The 14,938-nt window shown below is 59.7% G+C and overlaps 1 protein-coding gene across 2 annotated transcripts in view; it reads left to right on the forward strand.

Moving 5' to 3' along the window:
• MYH7B (myosin heavy chain 7B) overlaps positions 1 to 14,915 on the forward strand; it is a 24,070-nt gene extending 9,155 nt beyond the window's left edge. For both annotated transcript variants that reach the window (XM_052651394.1, XM_052651395.1), the window contains 29 exons: positions 268 to 386; positions 479 to 628; positions 808 to 978; positions 2,097 to 2,276; positions 2,361 to 2,493; positions 2,578 to 2,654; positions 3,105 to 3,192; positions 3,358 to 3,475; positions 5,128 to 5,251; positions 5,353 to 5,489; positions 6,491 to 6,746; positions 7,713 to 7,955; positions 8,625 to 8,801; positions 8,890 to 9,035; positions 9,341 to 9,431; positions 9,509 to 9,898; positions 10,799 to 10,925; positions 11,016 to 11,134; positions 11,226 to 11,422; positions 11,529 to 11,878; positions 12,047 to 12,171; positions 12,268 to 12,383; positions 12,839 to 13,235; positions 13,329 to 13,454; positions 13,539 to 13,709; positions 13,809 to 13,913; positions 13,996 to 14,091; positions 14,554 to 14,691; positions 14,767 to 14,915. In XM_052651394.1, the coding sequence (XP_052507354.1) occupies positions 268 to 386; positions 479 to 628; positions 808 to 978; positions 2,097 to 2,276; positions 2,361 to 2,493; positions 2,578 to 2,654; positions 3,105 to 3,192; positions 3,358 to 3,475; positions 5,128 to 5,251; positions 5,353 to 5,489; positions 6,491 to 6,746; positions 7,713 to 7,955; positions 8,625 to 8,801; positions 8,890 to 9,035; positions 9,341 to 9,431; positions 9,509 to 9,898; positions 10,799 to 10,925; positions 11,016 to 11,134; positions 11,226 to 11,422; positions 11,529 to 11,878; positions 12,047 to 12,171; positions 12,268 to 12,383; positions 12,839 to 13,235; positions 13,329 to 13,454; positions 13,539 to 13,709; positions 13,809 to 13,913; positions 13,996 to 14,091; positions 14,554 to 14,691; positions 14,767 to 14,778 (4,679 nt within the window). In that variant the 3' untranslated portion in view covers positions 14,779 to 14,915. The remainder of the gene's footprint in view (positions 1 to 267; positions 387 to 478; positions 629 to 807; positions 979 to 2,096; positions 2,277 to 2,360; positions 2,494 to 2,577; positions 2,655 to 3,104; positions 3,193 to 3,357; positions 3,476 to 5,127; positions 5,252 to 5,352; positions 5,490 to 6,490; positions 6,747 to 7,712; positions 7,956 to 8,624; positions 8,802 to 8,889; positions 9,036 to 9,340; positions 9,432 to 9,508; positions 9,899 to 10,798; positions 10,926 to 11,015; positions 11,135 to 11,225; positions 11,423 to 11,528; positions 11,879 to 12,046; positions 12,172 to 12,267; positions 12,384 to 12,838; positions 13,236 to 13,328; positions 13,455 to 13,538; positions 13,710 to 13,808; positions 13,914 to 13,995; positions 14,092 to 14,553; positions 14,692 to 14,766) is intronic.
• The last annotated feature ends 23 nt before the right edge of the window (positions 14,916 to 14,938 follow it).

Raw genomic sequence — 14,938 nt, forward strand, 5'->3', positions numbered from 1 at the left:
CTGGTCATGCTCTTGACCCTGATCCTAACCTCCAGTCCGTGACCGTGATCCCTGAGCCTTGTCCGCAACCTTGGACCTCAGTCTGGCCCTGATTTGTAAACCGTGACTTCTCAACTCCAGCCCCTCCCTCTTCTGAGCTGTACAGTTTGCTGACCCTGAACTTGACCTCTCCCAACCTCCCTCTTCTAACCCTAAGTTGAGACCAGTAGAGCCCCCAAGAACCCCTATTCTTGGCCGCCTCCTCATCTCACCTGTGTGTCCTGCCAGGTGCTGACAAGGCTGCCTACCTGATGGGGGTCAGCAGCGGGGACCTCCTCAAAGGCCTTCTGCACCCCCGAGTGCGTGTGGGGAATGAGTACGTGACCAAGGGTCAGAGCGTGGAGCAGGTGAGCTGCCGGCAGGCCGGGGCCCACCCTGGGACGGCTGGGGCAGGATCTGCCTCTTGCCAGGTCCCAGCCCAGCCTCCCCATGACTCCAGGTGGTATTTGCCGTGGGGGCTCTGGCCAAGGCCACCTATGACCGGCTGTTCCGATGGCTGGTGTCTCGGATCAACCAGACGCTGGACACCAAGCTGCCCCGTCAGTTCTTCATCGGCGTCCTGGACATTGCGGGTTTTGAGATCTTTGAGGTGCGGGCAGGCCCATGGCCCCAGGCGCTGTTCTTTCCCCGGTGGAGGACCATGGGGGTGGGGGCAGGAGCCCTGGGGGTCTGCCTGGAGGCAGGGTGTCCCACACATCCCTGTTCTCTGTGGGCCTCCATGTCCCCATCTACAAGGAGGCCGGCTGAGCCGGGCACTGCCCTCTACAGTTTAACAGCTTCGAACAGCTGTGTATCAACTTCACCAACGAGAAGCTGCAGCAGTTCTTCAACCAGCACATGTTCGTGCTGGAGCAGGAGGAGTACAAGCGGGAGGGCATTGACTGGGTCTTCATTGACTTCGGCCTGGACCTGCAGCCCTGCATCGACCTCATCGAGAAGGTGGGGCCCGGGGCCAGGTCACTCCGGCAAGCGAGTGCCTGTGTGCTTGTGTGTGAACGAGCGTGTGCAGGCATGCATGTGCGTGTGCATTGAAGTGAGCGTGTGTATATGAGCATGGCTGTGAGCGTGTGTGTGTAATGTGTATATGAACAGAAATGTATGCAGGTGTGTGACTAGGTGTGTTTGAGATTGAGTGTGATTGTGTGTTGGTGAGCAGGGCGCGTGTGTGAGTATGCATCCCTGTTGCACTGCTGACAATAAGCCCTGGTGCAGACACAGTTTCATTGGACCCTCAGAACTGTCCAGAATTACAGGGCAGGGTAGGGTGTGTTTATTTGTTTATAAAATATTACACATATTTTCCTATGGTACAAAGACTAAAGGAAAGAAAAATCAAAGAAAAATGGAAAAATCAGAAATAAAGGGGAAAGAATATTTCCCCCAATCCTACCACAACGTGCGTCCTCTCCATCCTTTATCCTCGGCATCTCTTTTCTCTAATGGACACAGACTCACTTCTCATCCTACCTTTTCTCTGAAAGTGTATTCTGGGCGTGGTGCTTTGTTGAAGAAGACACAGTGGTTCACACAGCAGATGATGCCCATGCATTTCTGTAATCTCCTACCTGTGCACATTCAGGTGGTTGACAATTCTTTGCTCTTATGGCAGCAATGAAAGTATTCGTGTCCCCATTTTGCAGGTTAGAAAACTGAGGCTTAGAGAGGTCTAAGGGCCCCTTAACCACTAAGTGAGGAAACCAAAGTTTGACATCAACTGTGTTTTTTGACTGCACCATGTGGGAGAGTGTGAGACCACAGATGTCGGGGGTGTGTGGGTACAGGGGTGCTGGTTTGAATTTGCACATTTATAAGCAAAGAGAACGACTCAGGGCTGCGAATTGGTCAGAAGCAGGTTGAAAGCCAAGCCACAAACATTCTTTCTTAGAAGACAGGGCTCCTGGGTGCAGATCCATTCTGCCTCCCTCTGGGCAGATGGTGGCTGAGGTAGGGGGTTCTGGGGAAGCTCCCAGAGAGAGGGGCTCCAGGAATTGGGGGTCCAGTCCAGCCTGGATGGACTGGCTTGATGGAGACCCTTCACACTTGCACCCTGTCCCCAGCCGCTGGGCATCCTGTCCATCCTGGAGGAGGAGTGCATGTTCCCCAAGGCCTCAGATGCCAGCTTCCGGGCCAAGCTCTATGATAACCATGCGGGGAAGTCGCCCAATTTCCAGCAGCCACGGCCTGACAAGAAGCGCAAGTACCAGGCCCACTTTGAGGTGGTCCACTATGCAGGCGTGGTAAGTGCCTGTTGAAACCCCAGCTCTTGACCTCTCTCCTCCCTTCCCCACCCCTTGGGTCAGCACCTGTCTGTTCTCTGGCAGGTGCCTTACAGCATTGTGGGCTGGCTGGAGAAAAACAAGGATCCACTGAATGAGACGGTGGTCCCCATCTTCCAGAAGTCGCAGAACAAGCTCTTGGCTACTCTTTACGAGAACTACGCTGGCTCCTGCTCTAGTGAGTACCAAGTGGTGCAAGTCTGCAGGGGACTCACAGAGGGATGTTCTCTGCCCTGAGTGACTGGCCCCATGTCTGTCCTAGCTGAGCCCCCCAAGTCCGGGGTGAAAGAGAAGCGTAAGAAGGCAGCATCATTCCAGACGGTGTCCCAGCTGCACAAGGTGAGGCCCCGTCTAGGCCCCGTGCAGGCCCCCACCCTGCCGCCCCAACTCGGTCCTGGCTCCCTGCTCTGTCCCCTGCACCCGGGGCGGGCGGCTGTTAAGACTTGCAGTGATGTTTAACTCCTCTCCACGTGAACATCACAGCAAGTCTGTGCTGCTTCCCGTCCCCACGCTGCCTGGGCAGGGTTTAGGGGGGATGGGGTGGGAGCCACGGGGCGTGTGGGAGGGCTGAGGGAGAGGTTGGGGGGCCTGCCTGGTCAAATGGAAGAGGGCCAAGGGTCACAAGGAGAGTCAAAGGGTGGTGCTGCAGAGACCCAGCACTGAGGCACCCAGTCCTTAGTGGGCTGGTCCATCCTTGGTGGGCTGGTCCATCCTTGACGGGCTGGTCCACTGCGGCTTCCAATCCTGCTTCTCTGCCCTCTTGTGCTTTCTCCCCTCTCCCTCCCCCAGGAGAACCTCAACAAGCTGATGACCAATCTGCGGGCCACACAGCCCCACTTTGTTCGTTGCATCGTCCCCAATGAGAACAAGACCCCAGGTAGTCACCCCAGCAGGGGCTGGTTCTCCATGGGGGACATGGGAGGGAGGGGACGGGGTGGACCAGAGCTGAGTCACCCCTTTCCACAGGGCCTGTGCGGCCTCGAATTCATGAAGGTGTGTCCCCTGACCGCCAGTCTTTTCTTTTAACCTCCACTGTGCCCAGGGGTCATGGACGCCTTCCTGGTGCTGCACCAGTTGCGCTGCAATGGGGTGCTGGAGGGGATCCGGATCTGCCGACAGGGGTTCCCCAACAGGCTGCTCTACACTGACTTCCGGCAGCGGTGGGTGTTTCCTGGCCCCAGCCCTGGCTCCTCCTCAGCTCCCCCTGCCAGCCACCTTCCCTCTTACCTTCCTCCCGGGTGGAGGCAGAAGGCTGGGTGGGGTGGGAAGGGCACCAAGGAGGATGCAGGAGGGCTGGGGAGGGGGCTGGGGGGTATCCCAGTGGGAAATGCTAGTCGGTGAGACCTGAGGGAGTGGGTTTGGGAGAAGTGAACAGGCTCTGGGTAAATACTGCAGGTTCAGCCAGCAGGGTTTGCTAATGAACTGGAAGTGGAAAGAGAATGAAAAAGACAGGGGTGACTTCCAGGTGTTTGGCCTATCAATTGGGGAGTTGGTGGTAGATTTACTAAGAAACCAAGACAGAATTTTAAACTTTTGGTGGTGGGGAGGTAGGTGGACAGTGGATTGAACTCTCCTTGGAACATATCAGATTTGAAATGTCTCCAGCAGGAAGCCCCAGAGGGAAGTCGGGCAGGCAGAGCCAGGTGTGGATTTGGGAGTTGAACGAGGGTTCACATGGACTGGGCTTTATGTAATGCCTGGCAACGAGCGCTTGGTCAGTGCTGTAGCCTCTCTGCCTTCCCCTTATAGGTTTGACTTTTGTCTGGCTGCAATTGTCCACGGGTCCCTCCCCCTTCAGAAGTAACTGGGGCCATCCACGCCGACCATTATACATGTGTGTCTGTAGAAATACGTTACACATGAGTGCACACACACGCATGAGCACACATGCATGAGCACACACACGTGAGAACACACACACATGTTCTCTCTGTTTTTTCCCTGTAACCATGTCTTGGGGATTGTTCCTTGTTAATCGACATAAGTCTGCATCATCACCCTTTTTTAAAAAAATTAAAACTATTTTTCTAGCGTAGTTTAAGGTTTGCAGCAGAATTGAGGGGAAGGTACAGGAAATTCCCCACAGTCCCGCTGCCCCCGCACATGCACAGCCTCCCCCGTTGTCAATGAACCCCACCAGAGTGGGGCATCTGTTACGGTGGCGTGATAATCACTAAGTGTCTATAGTCACCATTACAGTTCACTCTCGGTATTGTGCCTTCTAGGACTTTGGATAAATGTAATGACAAGTGGCATCATCCATTTTGTTATGGAGTGAAGTATTCTGTAATCTAGTGACCTGTGCTTTGTAATCAGTCCCTTAGTGAGGGGCCTTTTGTGTCTCCAGGGTTTTGCCTTCACAGTGTGGTCACCACAACCTGACCCACATGGCCCTGTACACACGTGCAAGTGTGTCCTTTTAGAAGTGGGCATGCCGGAACCCTTGCTCTTGTTGATCACAATTCTCTCCCAATGCTTCTTCAGTTTGTGATAGGCTGTAACACATCACCTTCTTTACTTTTTTATTGCCTTCTCAAAAAACTGATAAAGTATTAAAAATTATGTTAAAAATTGTAACAGTGCCGTAGGCCTTCTGTAAATACTGCCACCTCTTAAAGAACTACTGAAGCCGTTTAAATATTACCTGAGCTTTTAAAGCAGAGTATGCCCACTCCCCCAGTATCACGAGGCTGTCAAGTGTCACCTGCCAGCTTGTTCAGTGGAGCCTGAACAAGCCTCCGAGAGGCCAGCCTCTCCAGTCCTCTGTTCCCTGCCCAGCACTCTCCTCACCAACCCTTCCCCACTCCCTCAGGTACCGCATCCTGAACCCCAGCGCCATCCCGGACGACACCTTCATGGACAGCAGGAAGGCTACAGAGAAGTTGCTGGGCTCGCTGGACATCGACCACACGCAGTACCAGTTTGGCCACACCAAGGTCGGGGCACAAGGGAGTTAGGGTCCTGACCCAGTGTGGGCATGCACTCTGCAGGGGGTCATGCAGACGATTGAGGGTTATACCCACCATGCCCACCCCAGGTGTTCTTCAAGGCTGGGCTCCTAGGCATCTTGGAGGAGCTTCGCGACCAGCGTCTGGCCAAGGTCCTGACTCTGCTGCAGGCACGGAGCCGGGGCCGCCTGATGCGCCTGGAGTACCAGCGCCTGCTTGGAGGCAGGTGGGTGGGGGCAGGGGTGTGGGACACAGGGTTGGGGGTCAGCCACTGTCCCCCAGCTCACAGAACTTCTAGGCTCTCTGAACCTGGTCATACTGTCCTGTGGGTCAGATTTTGCGTACGACTGGTTGAGTGTCTCCGAAGGGGCAAGGCTGTGCTGTGTGCCCATTAGCCCCCAGCTACCTGCCACTTTCTCCCCTCAGAAGGTGGGGAAAGAGAGTCCATCTCTATTCCAGGCCATCCCAGAGTGTGGTCCAGAGTGGGAATAAGGGCATCTCGTGTTTTCTCAGAGTCTTATGTGCCAAGCCCTGGGCAAGATATTTTGTTTGAATGTATCTTGGTTAAGGATGGACTTCTCAGGTGTCCCTGGTAAAGAATCTGCCTGCCAGTGCAGGAGATGCAGGAGACATGGGTTTGGTCCCTGGGTTGGGAAGATCCCCTGGAGAAGGAAATGGCAACCCACTCCAGTATTCTTGCCTGGAGAATCCCCTGGACAGAGGAGCCTGGTGGGCCACAGTCTATGGGGTCACAAAGAGTCGGAATAGGCTGAGCACACATGCAAAGTACAGGACAGTCCTAAAAGGCAGATGACCATCTCTGCTCACCAGACGGGGTGTCTGAGCCGAGAGAGAGCCGTCAGCTGGCGCATGGGGGAAGATGGGAGGCTGGGATGGGAGCCCAGACTGTCCGACCTTATATGTCCGACCTTAACCACCCCTGGTGTCGTCTTCGGGACCTTTGCAGGGACCACCAGGCCATTCAGGGTTTGTGAGTTCGAGCCCTGGAGGCAGACCTGCATGCCCTGGGCCTCTCCCTCAACCTCGTCTGTAAAGCATAGGATTAGGACCTATTTGAGAGGCTATGGGGAAGGTTAATGCCATCGACCACACACTGAAGTGCTTAGTGCAATGTCCAGCCCAGGGGAGGTGCTCAGGAGCATCGGGGCTATTGCTATGAAGGGGCAGCTGTGAATCTGCTGACCTCCTGCGGTCACTTCTCCCCAGGGATGCCCTGTTCACCATCCAGTGGAACATCCGTGCCTTCAACGCTGTCAAGAATTGGTCATGGATGAAGCTCTTTTTCAAGATGAAGCCACTGCTCCGTTCGGCGCAGGCTGAGGAGGAGCTGGCAGCCCTGCGGGCAGAGCTGCGGGGGCTGCGGGGGGCCCTGGCCACGGCCGAGGCCAAGCGCCAGGAGCTGGAGGAGACGCATGTCAGCGTCATGCAGGAGAAGAACGACCTGGCCCTGCAGCTTCAGGCGGTAAGGGGGGGAGGGGCGGGTTTTCTTTCAGTGACCTGGTGCCCCAACCCCCAGGCATCCTCAGGGAACCCCAGGCTGCTCCGAGGGAATAGCACAGGCAGGCCCACCACGCCCCCCTGCCCCTTTCCCGGCCAAGGCCAACCTGGCCTGTGCTGGGTGCTCAGGCTTTACCTGGGTCCTTTTCACTATTCTGGAGGCTCACGGGCTCATACCTGCGTGCGGCCTCCTCATACTCAACCTCCCTACCCAGTCTGTGCATGTGCCCCAGTGCTCCCACACCCTGGGCCCCCATGGGTTCCTGCTAAAGCCTCCGTGGAGCCCCATCTCCCCAGCTCTCTCCTCCGCTCCCTCCCTGAGACAGTGCCAGGCTCCCTTCTCTGGTTAAGGGCCATGGGAACCCAGGCAGCAGGTAACAGTAACAACCAGAGGGCACAGATCCTCCCCCAAGTCCATGCAGCCTTTCCTTCCTTCGGCAAATACCTTGAGTGTCAGGCCCCACAGAAGCTCTGGAGATACACTGGTGGAAAGACAGACGGGCCTGTGCTCACAAACCCACCCGCTAGAGCAGGAGATGGTTATCCGGTCAGGTGGTGAGGAAACAGCATGGTGGCTGAGAACCTGAGCCCTCCGTGGCCCCGCAGGGCCCTCCCCAGCCTGACTTCAGTGAGGGCGGACCTGGCCGTTGGCTTCTCTTCTTGAGCCCTTGTTTGGGTCTTTCTCTGGATCGCCCCGCAGCCTAAGGTTCCCCTCTTGTCCCCTGGTCCATCCCTCCACTTGTGCCCTCATTCCACCACACCTGCTTGCCTTCAGGGCCCAGAACAGGTCATTGGCATGGCATTCCTTGGTCCCAGAACCCAACTGAACCTGTTTCAGGCCTTGGCACGGACAAATGAGCTTTCTGTCCAGGACCTGGCCTGGGGTCCCTTGGCTGTCCTGACTCTGTGCCATTCCCGTGTCCCCCTCCAGGAGCAGGAAAACCTGGCGGATGCCGAGGAGCGCTGCCACTTGCTCATCAAGTCCAAGGTGCAGCTGGAAGCGAAGGTGAAGGAGCTGAGTGAGCGGCTGGAGGACGAGGAGGAAGTGAACGCAGACCTGGCTGCCCGCCGCCGCAAGCTGGAGGACGAGTGCACGGAGCTCAAGAAGGACATTGATGACCTGGAGCTGACGCTGGCCAAGGCTGAGAAGGAGAAGCAAGCCACGGAGAATAAGGTGTGGGTGCAGGCCGGGGTGGGGTGGGTCAGAGCTGTGGGGCCAGGCACCTCCAAGTCCCACACCTGTGTGGCCCTGGGCAGGTCTCATCCTCTCTGTGAGCCTCAGTTTCCTCCTCTGTCAAATGGGGCTAATAGCAGCACTTCCCTAATTAGGGCAGGTGAGGATTCAGTGTGTAACTAGTGTGTGCGAGCACTTGCCACTGAGCCTCGCACATAGTAGGTGCTCAGCAGATGCTAGCGATCGTCATCCACCAGCTCCATGTGCCCCAGGTGCCTTCCCTTGTTGAACCCTCCCGAGAGCCCGTGTGGATCACACTCTGGGGGGACTGACTCCATTATACAGGAGGGGAAAGTGAGGCTCTGGAGAAGGGTGAGCTGCTTATTCAGGTTCTCACAGGTGCTCCCCGAGGAAGCCAGGACTAGGGAACAGCTGCTTAAACACCCCTGAATCCCCAAATAGCTGATATCTGTTGATCTGTCAGTGCCGGCCAGACACTGGGGAAGGGCTCAGTAATCCCTCGAGGAGGAAGCTACAACCATCCCTGAAGGATAAAGAAATTGAGGCTCGGGATGAACTGACTCGCCTGAGGTTCCTTGGCTGGAAGGGGCAGCTGCTCAGGGCAGAATTGGGGGAGGCAGCCCCACGGTGACCTTGGCTCCAACACAGGTGAAGAATCTGACAGAGGAGATGGCGGCGCTGGACGAGTCTGTGGTCCGGCTGACCAAGGAGAAGAAGGCCTTGCAGGAGGCCCATCAGCAGGCCCTGGGCGACCTGCAGGCTGAGGAGGACCGTGTGAGCGCGCTGGCCAAGGCCAAGGTCCGGCTGGAGCAGCAGGTGGAAGACGTGAGTTGGGGCCACAGCAGGGGGCTGCACGGAGGGGCTGGGCTGGCCAGGACAGGGGGGAGCTCACCCACCCTATCCTGCCCCACAGCTGGAATGCTCCTTGGAGCAAGAGAAGAAGCTGCGCATGGACACGGAGCGGGCCAAACGCAAGCTCGAGGGGGACCTGAAGCTGACGCAGGAGTCGGTGGCAGACGCTGCCCAGGACAAGCAACAGCTGGAGGAGAAGCTCAAGAAGTAAGTGTGGGGAGGGCCCAGGCCTGCCCTCCTGGGCACGGGGGCCTCCTGGGCCTGCAGCCTGCCTCTCGTTGCCCCCGGGACTCTAGTCAGTGTTGCACCACAGCAGAGGTTGAACCGTAGGGTGAAGGGGGCTCACCTAGGGCCAGGCTCTAGGGCCGGGGCTTGAGAGGGAACACCGGGGAGGTCTTGAGGGCTACTCCAGGCACAGTGCCAGCATGTGTGCTGGGGGCAGTACCCAGGGGCCCCAGGCAGGTGGGCAGCAGTTAGGACCTGGGCCAGCTCATGCCCACCCTCTCCTCCAGGAAGGACTCTGAGCTGAGTCAGCTGAACCTGCGGGTGGAGGATGAGCAGCTCCTCGGAGCCCAGCTGCAGAAGAAGATCAAGGAGCTGCAGGTGCGTGAGGGACAGGGGTGGGCAAGGACCGGGGTCAGGGGCCCATGGAGGTGACCCTGCCGCCTGCCCGTCCCCAGGCTCGGGCCGAGGAGCTGGAAGAGGAGCTGGAGGCCGAGCGGGCGGCTCGGGCCCGTGTGGAGAAGCAGCGGGCAGAGGCGGCCCGGGAGCTGGAGGAGCTGAGCGAGCGGCTGGAGGAGGCAGGCGGTGCGTCGGCCGGGCAGCGCGAGGGCTGCCGGAAGCGGGAAGCCGAGCTGGGCCGGCTGCGGCGGGAGCTGGAGGAGGCGGCCCTGCGGCACGAGGCCACGGTGTCGGCCCTGCGGCGCAAGCAGGCGGACAGCGCGGCCGAGCTGGGCGAGCAGGTGGACAGCCTGCAGCGGGTGCGGCAGAAGCTGGAAAAGGAGAAGAGCGAGCTCCGCATGGAGGTGGACGATCTGAGTGCCAACGTGGAGACCCTGGCCCGTGGCAAGGTGTCAGCCTCCTTCCTGACCCCGACCTCTGGCCCGCCACTAGCAGCCCACCCTCACCGAACCCGTCCCGACTGCAGCAGCTGACCCCACCCTCTGAGCCCCGAGCACCCCCTGCCTATCTGACACCACACTAGTGCTGACCCTGCATCTGATCCTGATCCCCGGCCCATTCACCCGGCACCCAGCCCAAAACCCCCCACCAGTTCTGACCTCAAACCTTACCTCCTAAACTCTGTGCCCTGATGCCAGAGGATTTTGACCCAGTATCCAATTCCAACTTCTCAGTCTTTGACCTTTGAATTCTGACCTCATCCCTATCCTGTTTGGGCTTCCCTGGTGGCTCAGATGGTAAATAATCTGCCTGCAGTGCAGGAAACCTGGGTTTGATCCCTGGGTCGGGAAGATCCCCGAGAGAAGGGAATGGCAACCCAGTCAGTCCAGTATTCTTGCTTTAAGAATTCCATGGACAGAGGAGCCTGGTGGTCTACAGTCCATGGGGTCACAAAGAATTGGACATGACTGAGCAAATAACACAGACCTGTCCTGACTGTTCTTGTCCTGAATCCCAGCACCCAACCCTGACCCCTGACCTTTGTACCACCTAATCTTAACATCTGACCTGTGACCGCTGTCCCCAGCTGACTTCAGACTCTGGTATCCTAACCTCATCTTGACCCACTGGCCTTAGGACTAGTTCAGCCTGCTCACTTCTGACACCCATGTTTTAAGCCATAGTCCAGCACTAGAATTTCTGACCCTGAACTTGGGGTTCTGTTCTCCCTTTGATTCCTGAGCACACGTCTAGCCTTCCAGTTCCTGGCTCCAGTCTCTCTGATTGGCAGCCCTAGATCCTGCCTTGTGAGTCTCTGACTTGTTCTGATCCCTGACCCTGGCTCCCAGGCCAGTGCTGAGAAGCTGTGCCGGGCATATGAGGATCAGCTGAGCGAGGCCAAGATCAAGGTGGAGGAGCTACAGCGGCAGCTGGCAGACGCGAGCACCCAGCGTGGGCGACTGCAAACCGAGAGTGGTGAGGCGCGGGGCTCGGCCGGGCCACGGCGGGGCCTCCATGCTGCCCACCCACCTTCACCTGACCTGCTGGCTCCCCTTTGGCCTGCAGGGGAGCTGAGCCGCTTGCTGGAGGAGAAGGAGTCTCTGATTAGCCAGCTGAGCCGCGGGAAGGCCTTGGCCACCCAGAGCCTGGAGGAACTGCGGCGGCAGCTGGAGGAAGAGAGCAAGGTGGGCCAGCCGTGGGCAGCCACAGAATGGTGGGGGCGGGGGCACAGGGCCACCGGCAGGCCCCACGCTGAGGTCACCGGGCTCTCTGCAGGCCAAGAGTGCACTGGCTCACGCCGTGCAGGCTCTGCGGCATGACTGTGACCTCCTGCGGGAGCAGCACGAGGAGGAGGCTGAGGCCCAGGCTGAGCTGCAGAGGCTGCTGTCCAAGGCCAACGCCGAGGTGGCCCAGTGGAGGAGCAAGTATGAGGCAGATGCCATTCAGAGGACCGAGGAACTGGAGGAGGCCAAGTGAGTGCCCTGCTGGCCTGGCTAGCACCACGTTGGGGCGGGGTAGGGTCGGGGAGGATGCGGGGCTCAGCTATGCGCCCACATCCCATCTGCTCCCGGGGCCCAGAAAGAAGCTGGCGCTGCGACTGCAGGAGGCAGAGGAGGGGGTTGAGGCTGCTCACGCCAAGTGCTCATCGCTGGAGAAGGCCAAGCTGCGGCTGCAGACCGAGTCGGAGGACGTGACCCTGGAGCTGGAGCGGGCGACCTCTGCAGCCGCGGCGCTGGACAAGAAGCAGCGGCACTTGGAGCGGGCGCTGGAGGAGCGGCGGCGGCAGGAGGAGGAGATGCAGCGGGAGCTGGAGGCGGCCCAGAGGGAGGCCCGCAGCCTGGGCACTGAGCTCTTCCGGCTGCGGCACAGCCATGAGGAGGCGCTGGAGGCCCTGGAGACGCTCAGGCGGGAGAACAAGAACCTGCAGGGTATGGCCCGCCACGGGGTCAGAGCCGCCCTGGGGTCACTGGGAGTTCCCTCCGAGTCACACAGGCAGGGTGCCCTGGCGGGGGCACCCTGGAATTACAGGGGGGTGAAGTGATGCGGCTGCAGCATGGGTGGTGGGGTGGCCCCTCAGTGCCCTGTCCTCTCTGCAGAGGAGATCAGTGACCTCACAGACCAGGTCGGCCTCAGTGGGAAGAGCGTCCAGGAGCTGGAGAAAGCCAAGAAGGCGCTGGAAGGGGAGAAGAGCGAGCTCCAGGCAGCGCTGGAGGAGGCCGAGGTCAGGGGTGGGGCAACGCTGACCCGCTGGCTCCTCTGGCCTCCTCTCAACACATGTTTGTGGACCTCCTGGCTCATGGCTTGCTCTGTACCCCAGGGGGCCCTGGAGCTGGAGGAGACCAAAACCCTGCGGATCCAGCTGGAACTTTCCCAGGTCAAGGCTGAGGTGGACCGGAAGCTGGCGGAGAAAGACGAGGAGTGTACTAACCTGAGGTGCGGGGGGCTGGCCCTCCTCTCCAGGCCGACAGCCTCTCCCGTCCCAACCGCCTGAGAGCAGAGGGCAGGAGGTGTTGGCTGAGCCCCAGCGTGCACGCGGATTGGCATGACATCTAGTCCCCCGCCCCAGGACTTTCTTCGGGGGGAGGAGTAGATTATTGTCCAAAGTTCAGAGGTGAACCGAGGAGAGGCCAGAGGACTTGCCCAAGGTTACACAGTAGGGGCAGAGCCAGGGCTCAGTCCGTGTCTGTCTGCTCCGGAGCCTCGCTCTTGCCTGTGAAGCTGCTCTGATGGGCAACAGGCAGTCACGAGGGGCTTGAAACCAGGGAGAGACCGGTCACTTAGTTTGGTTTACATCTCCAGTGTTCCTTTTGCGCCTGTCAGCAGGTGCGGTGCCCGGGCCCCTGCTCCTCACAGGTCACCACGCCTCCTTCCGTCCCTCCCAACCATAGGCGCAACCACCAGCGGGCAGTGGAGTCCCTGCAGGCCTCCCTGGATGCGGAGACTCGGGCCCGCAACGAGGCACTGCGGCTCAAGAAGAAGATGGAGGGCGACCTCAACGACCTGGAGCTGCAGCTGGGCCACGCCACCCGCCAGGCCACAGAGGCGCAGGCCGCCATGCGGCTGCTGCAGGCTCAGCTCAAGGAGGAGCAGGCGGGGCGGGACGAGGAGCAGCGGCTGGCTGCAGAGCTCCGTGAGCAGGCACAGGCCCTGGAGCGGCGGGCCGCCCTGCTGGCTGCGGAGCTGGAAGAGCTGCGAGCAGCCCTGGAGCAGGGCGAGCGCAGCCGGCGGCTGGCGGAGCAAGAGCTGCTGGAAGCCACCGAGCGTCTCAACCTCCTGCATTCGCAGGTGGGCACAGAGAGGGTCACCAGAGCGTGCGGGGCGGGGGCCTGCTTGGTGTGGGCCTGCAAGGCCCGACTCTAAAGCTCTGCTTCCCTGCAGAACACAGGTCTCCTGAACCAGAAAAAGAAGCTGGAGGTGGATTTGGCCCAGCTGAGTGGGGAAGTGGAGGAGGCTGCCCAGGAAAGGCGGGAAGCCGAGGAGAAGGCCAAAAAGGCCATCACTGATGTGAGGCTGGGCTGGGGCTAGGGGTGCTAGAAAAGAGTCCAAAGGGACCGTCACCTCCTGACCAGACCGCCGCCTCCCCCGCAGGCAGCCATGATGGCGGAGGAGCTGAAGAAGGAGCAGGACACGAGCACACACCTGGAACGGATGAAGAAGACTCTGGAGCAGACAGTGCGGGAGCTGCAGGCCCGGCTGGAGGAGGCAGAACAAGCCGCCCTCCGGGGCGGGAAGAAGCAGGTGCAGAAGCTGGAGGCCAAGGTGTGTGCGGCCCGCCTCCTGGCCTGCTGCCCTGGCGGGTGGGTCAGCCCTGGAGAGGGCAGGCCAGGGGCACCAGGCCCACCGGCTGGCTGCTTGCAGGTGCGGGAGCTGGAGGCTGAGCTGGACGCGGAGCAGAAGAAGCACGCGGAGGCCCTCAAAGGGGTGCGAAAGCACGAACGCCGGGTCAAGGAGCTCGCGTACCAGGTGGGTAACCAGGACCACCTCGAGGGGCGGCCCTAGAGCTGGCCTGCTTCGGGCAAGACCTGAATCCCCTTTGCCTGCCCAGGCCGAGGAGGACAGGAAGAACCTGGCTCGCATGCAGGACCTGGTGGACAAGCTGCAGAGTAAGGTCAAGAGCTACAAACGTCAGTTTGAAGAGGCGGTGAGTGCACGGGGGTCTGGGTCTTTGGGGCCTAGTACCCTTCAGGATGCTGGTGGTCACCTCACTTCTACAGCTGGCCCCAGCCAGTGAGGATGCCAGCAATGGTCAGCCCTGTTCCATCTCTGGGCTATTTCCCCCATGGTGGCTTTGTGTGTTGGCTGGGACAGTGACCCCACTGCCCAGTGGGAAGAAAGACAAGTTTCTAACAGCTCCAGCAAGACACAAGACCTAGCTCTGTCTCTGAGGGACCTCTCTGCTTTCCTCTTCCAGGCAGGTCTGGCACCCGGGCACCTCTGGAACGAGTGGCTCCATGCCCTTCCTTCCTGCTGTGGGGACTGGGGAGGGGTAGGGAGGGCCGTGGGCAGTGGTGGTGAACAGACTGGAGGACCAGGAGCCGGCCCCTTCTGGGGCAGCTGCCCGTCTTAGTGGTCAGAGAGTGAGCAGGCCTGCCTGTGCCAACAGGAGCAGCAGGCCAACACTAACCTAGCCAAGTATCGAAAGGCCCAGCATGAGCTGGACGACGCAGAGGAGCGGGCAGACATGGCGGAAACCCAGGCCAACAAGCTGCGGGCACGCACCCGGGACGCCCTGGGCCCCAAGGTGAGGGGTGGTGTGGGGCACCTTCCCTGCCCTCTGCCCCGGGAGCCGCTCACTCAGGCACCCCTCTCCCTTTAGCACAAGGAATGATGCTGGAGCCCTGGGCTCTGAAGAGGGACACCTGCTCTCTGCCCCACCCTGATCCTGGCCTCTCTTCATCACCTGCTGGAGCCTCGCCACCCCAAGCGCTACTCCACCCTGAATAAACCCTGTGGCTGCAGCTCTGACTGGATTCCTGCTCATTCTTTGG

This window comes from Budorcas taxicolor, chromosome 13, assembly GCF_023091745.1.
Source record: "Budorcas taxicolor isolate Tak-1 chromosome 13, Takin1.1, whole genome shotgun sequence".
In the NCBI taxonomy this organism is placed as follows: Eukaryota; Metazoa; Chordata; class Mammalia; order Artiodactyla; family Bovidae; genus Budorcas; species Budorcas taxicolor.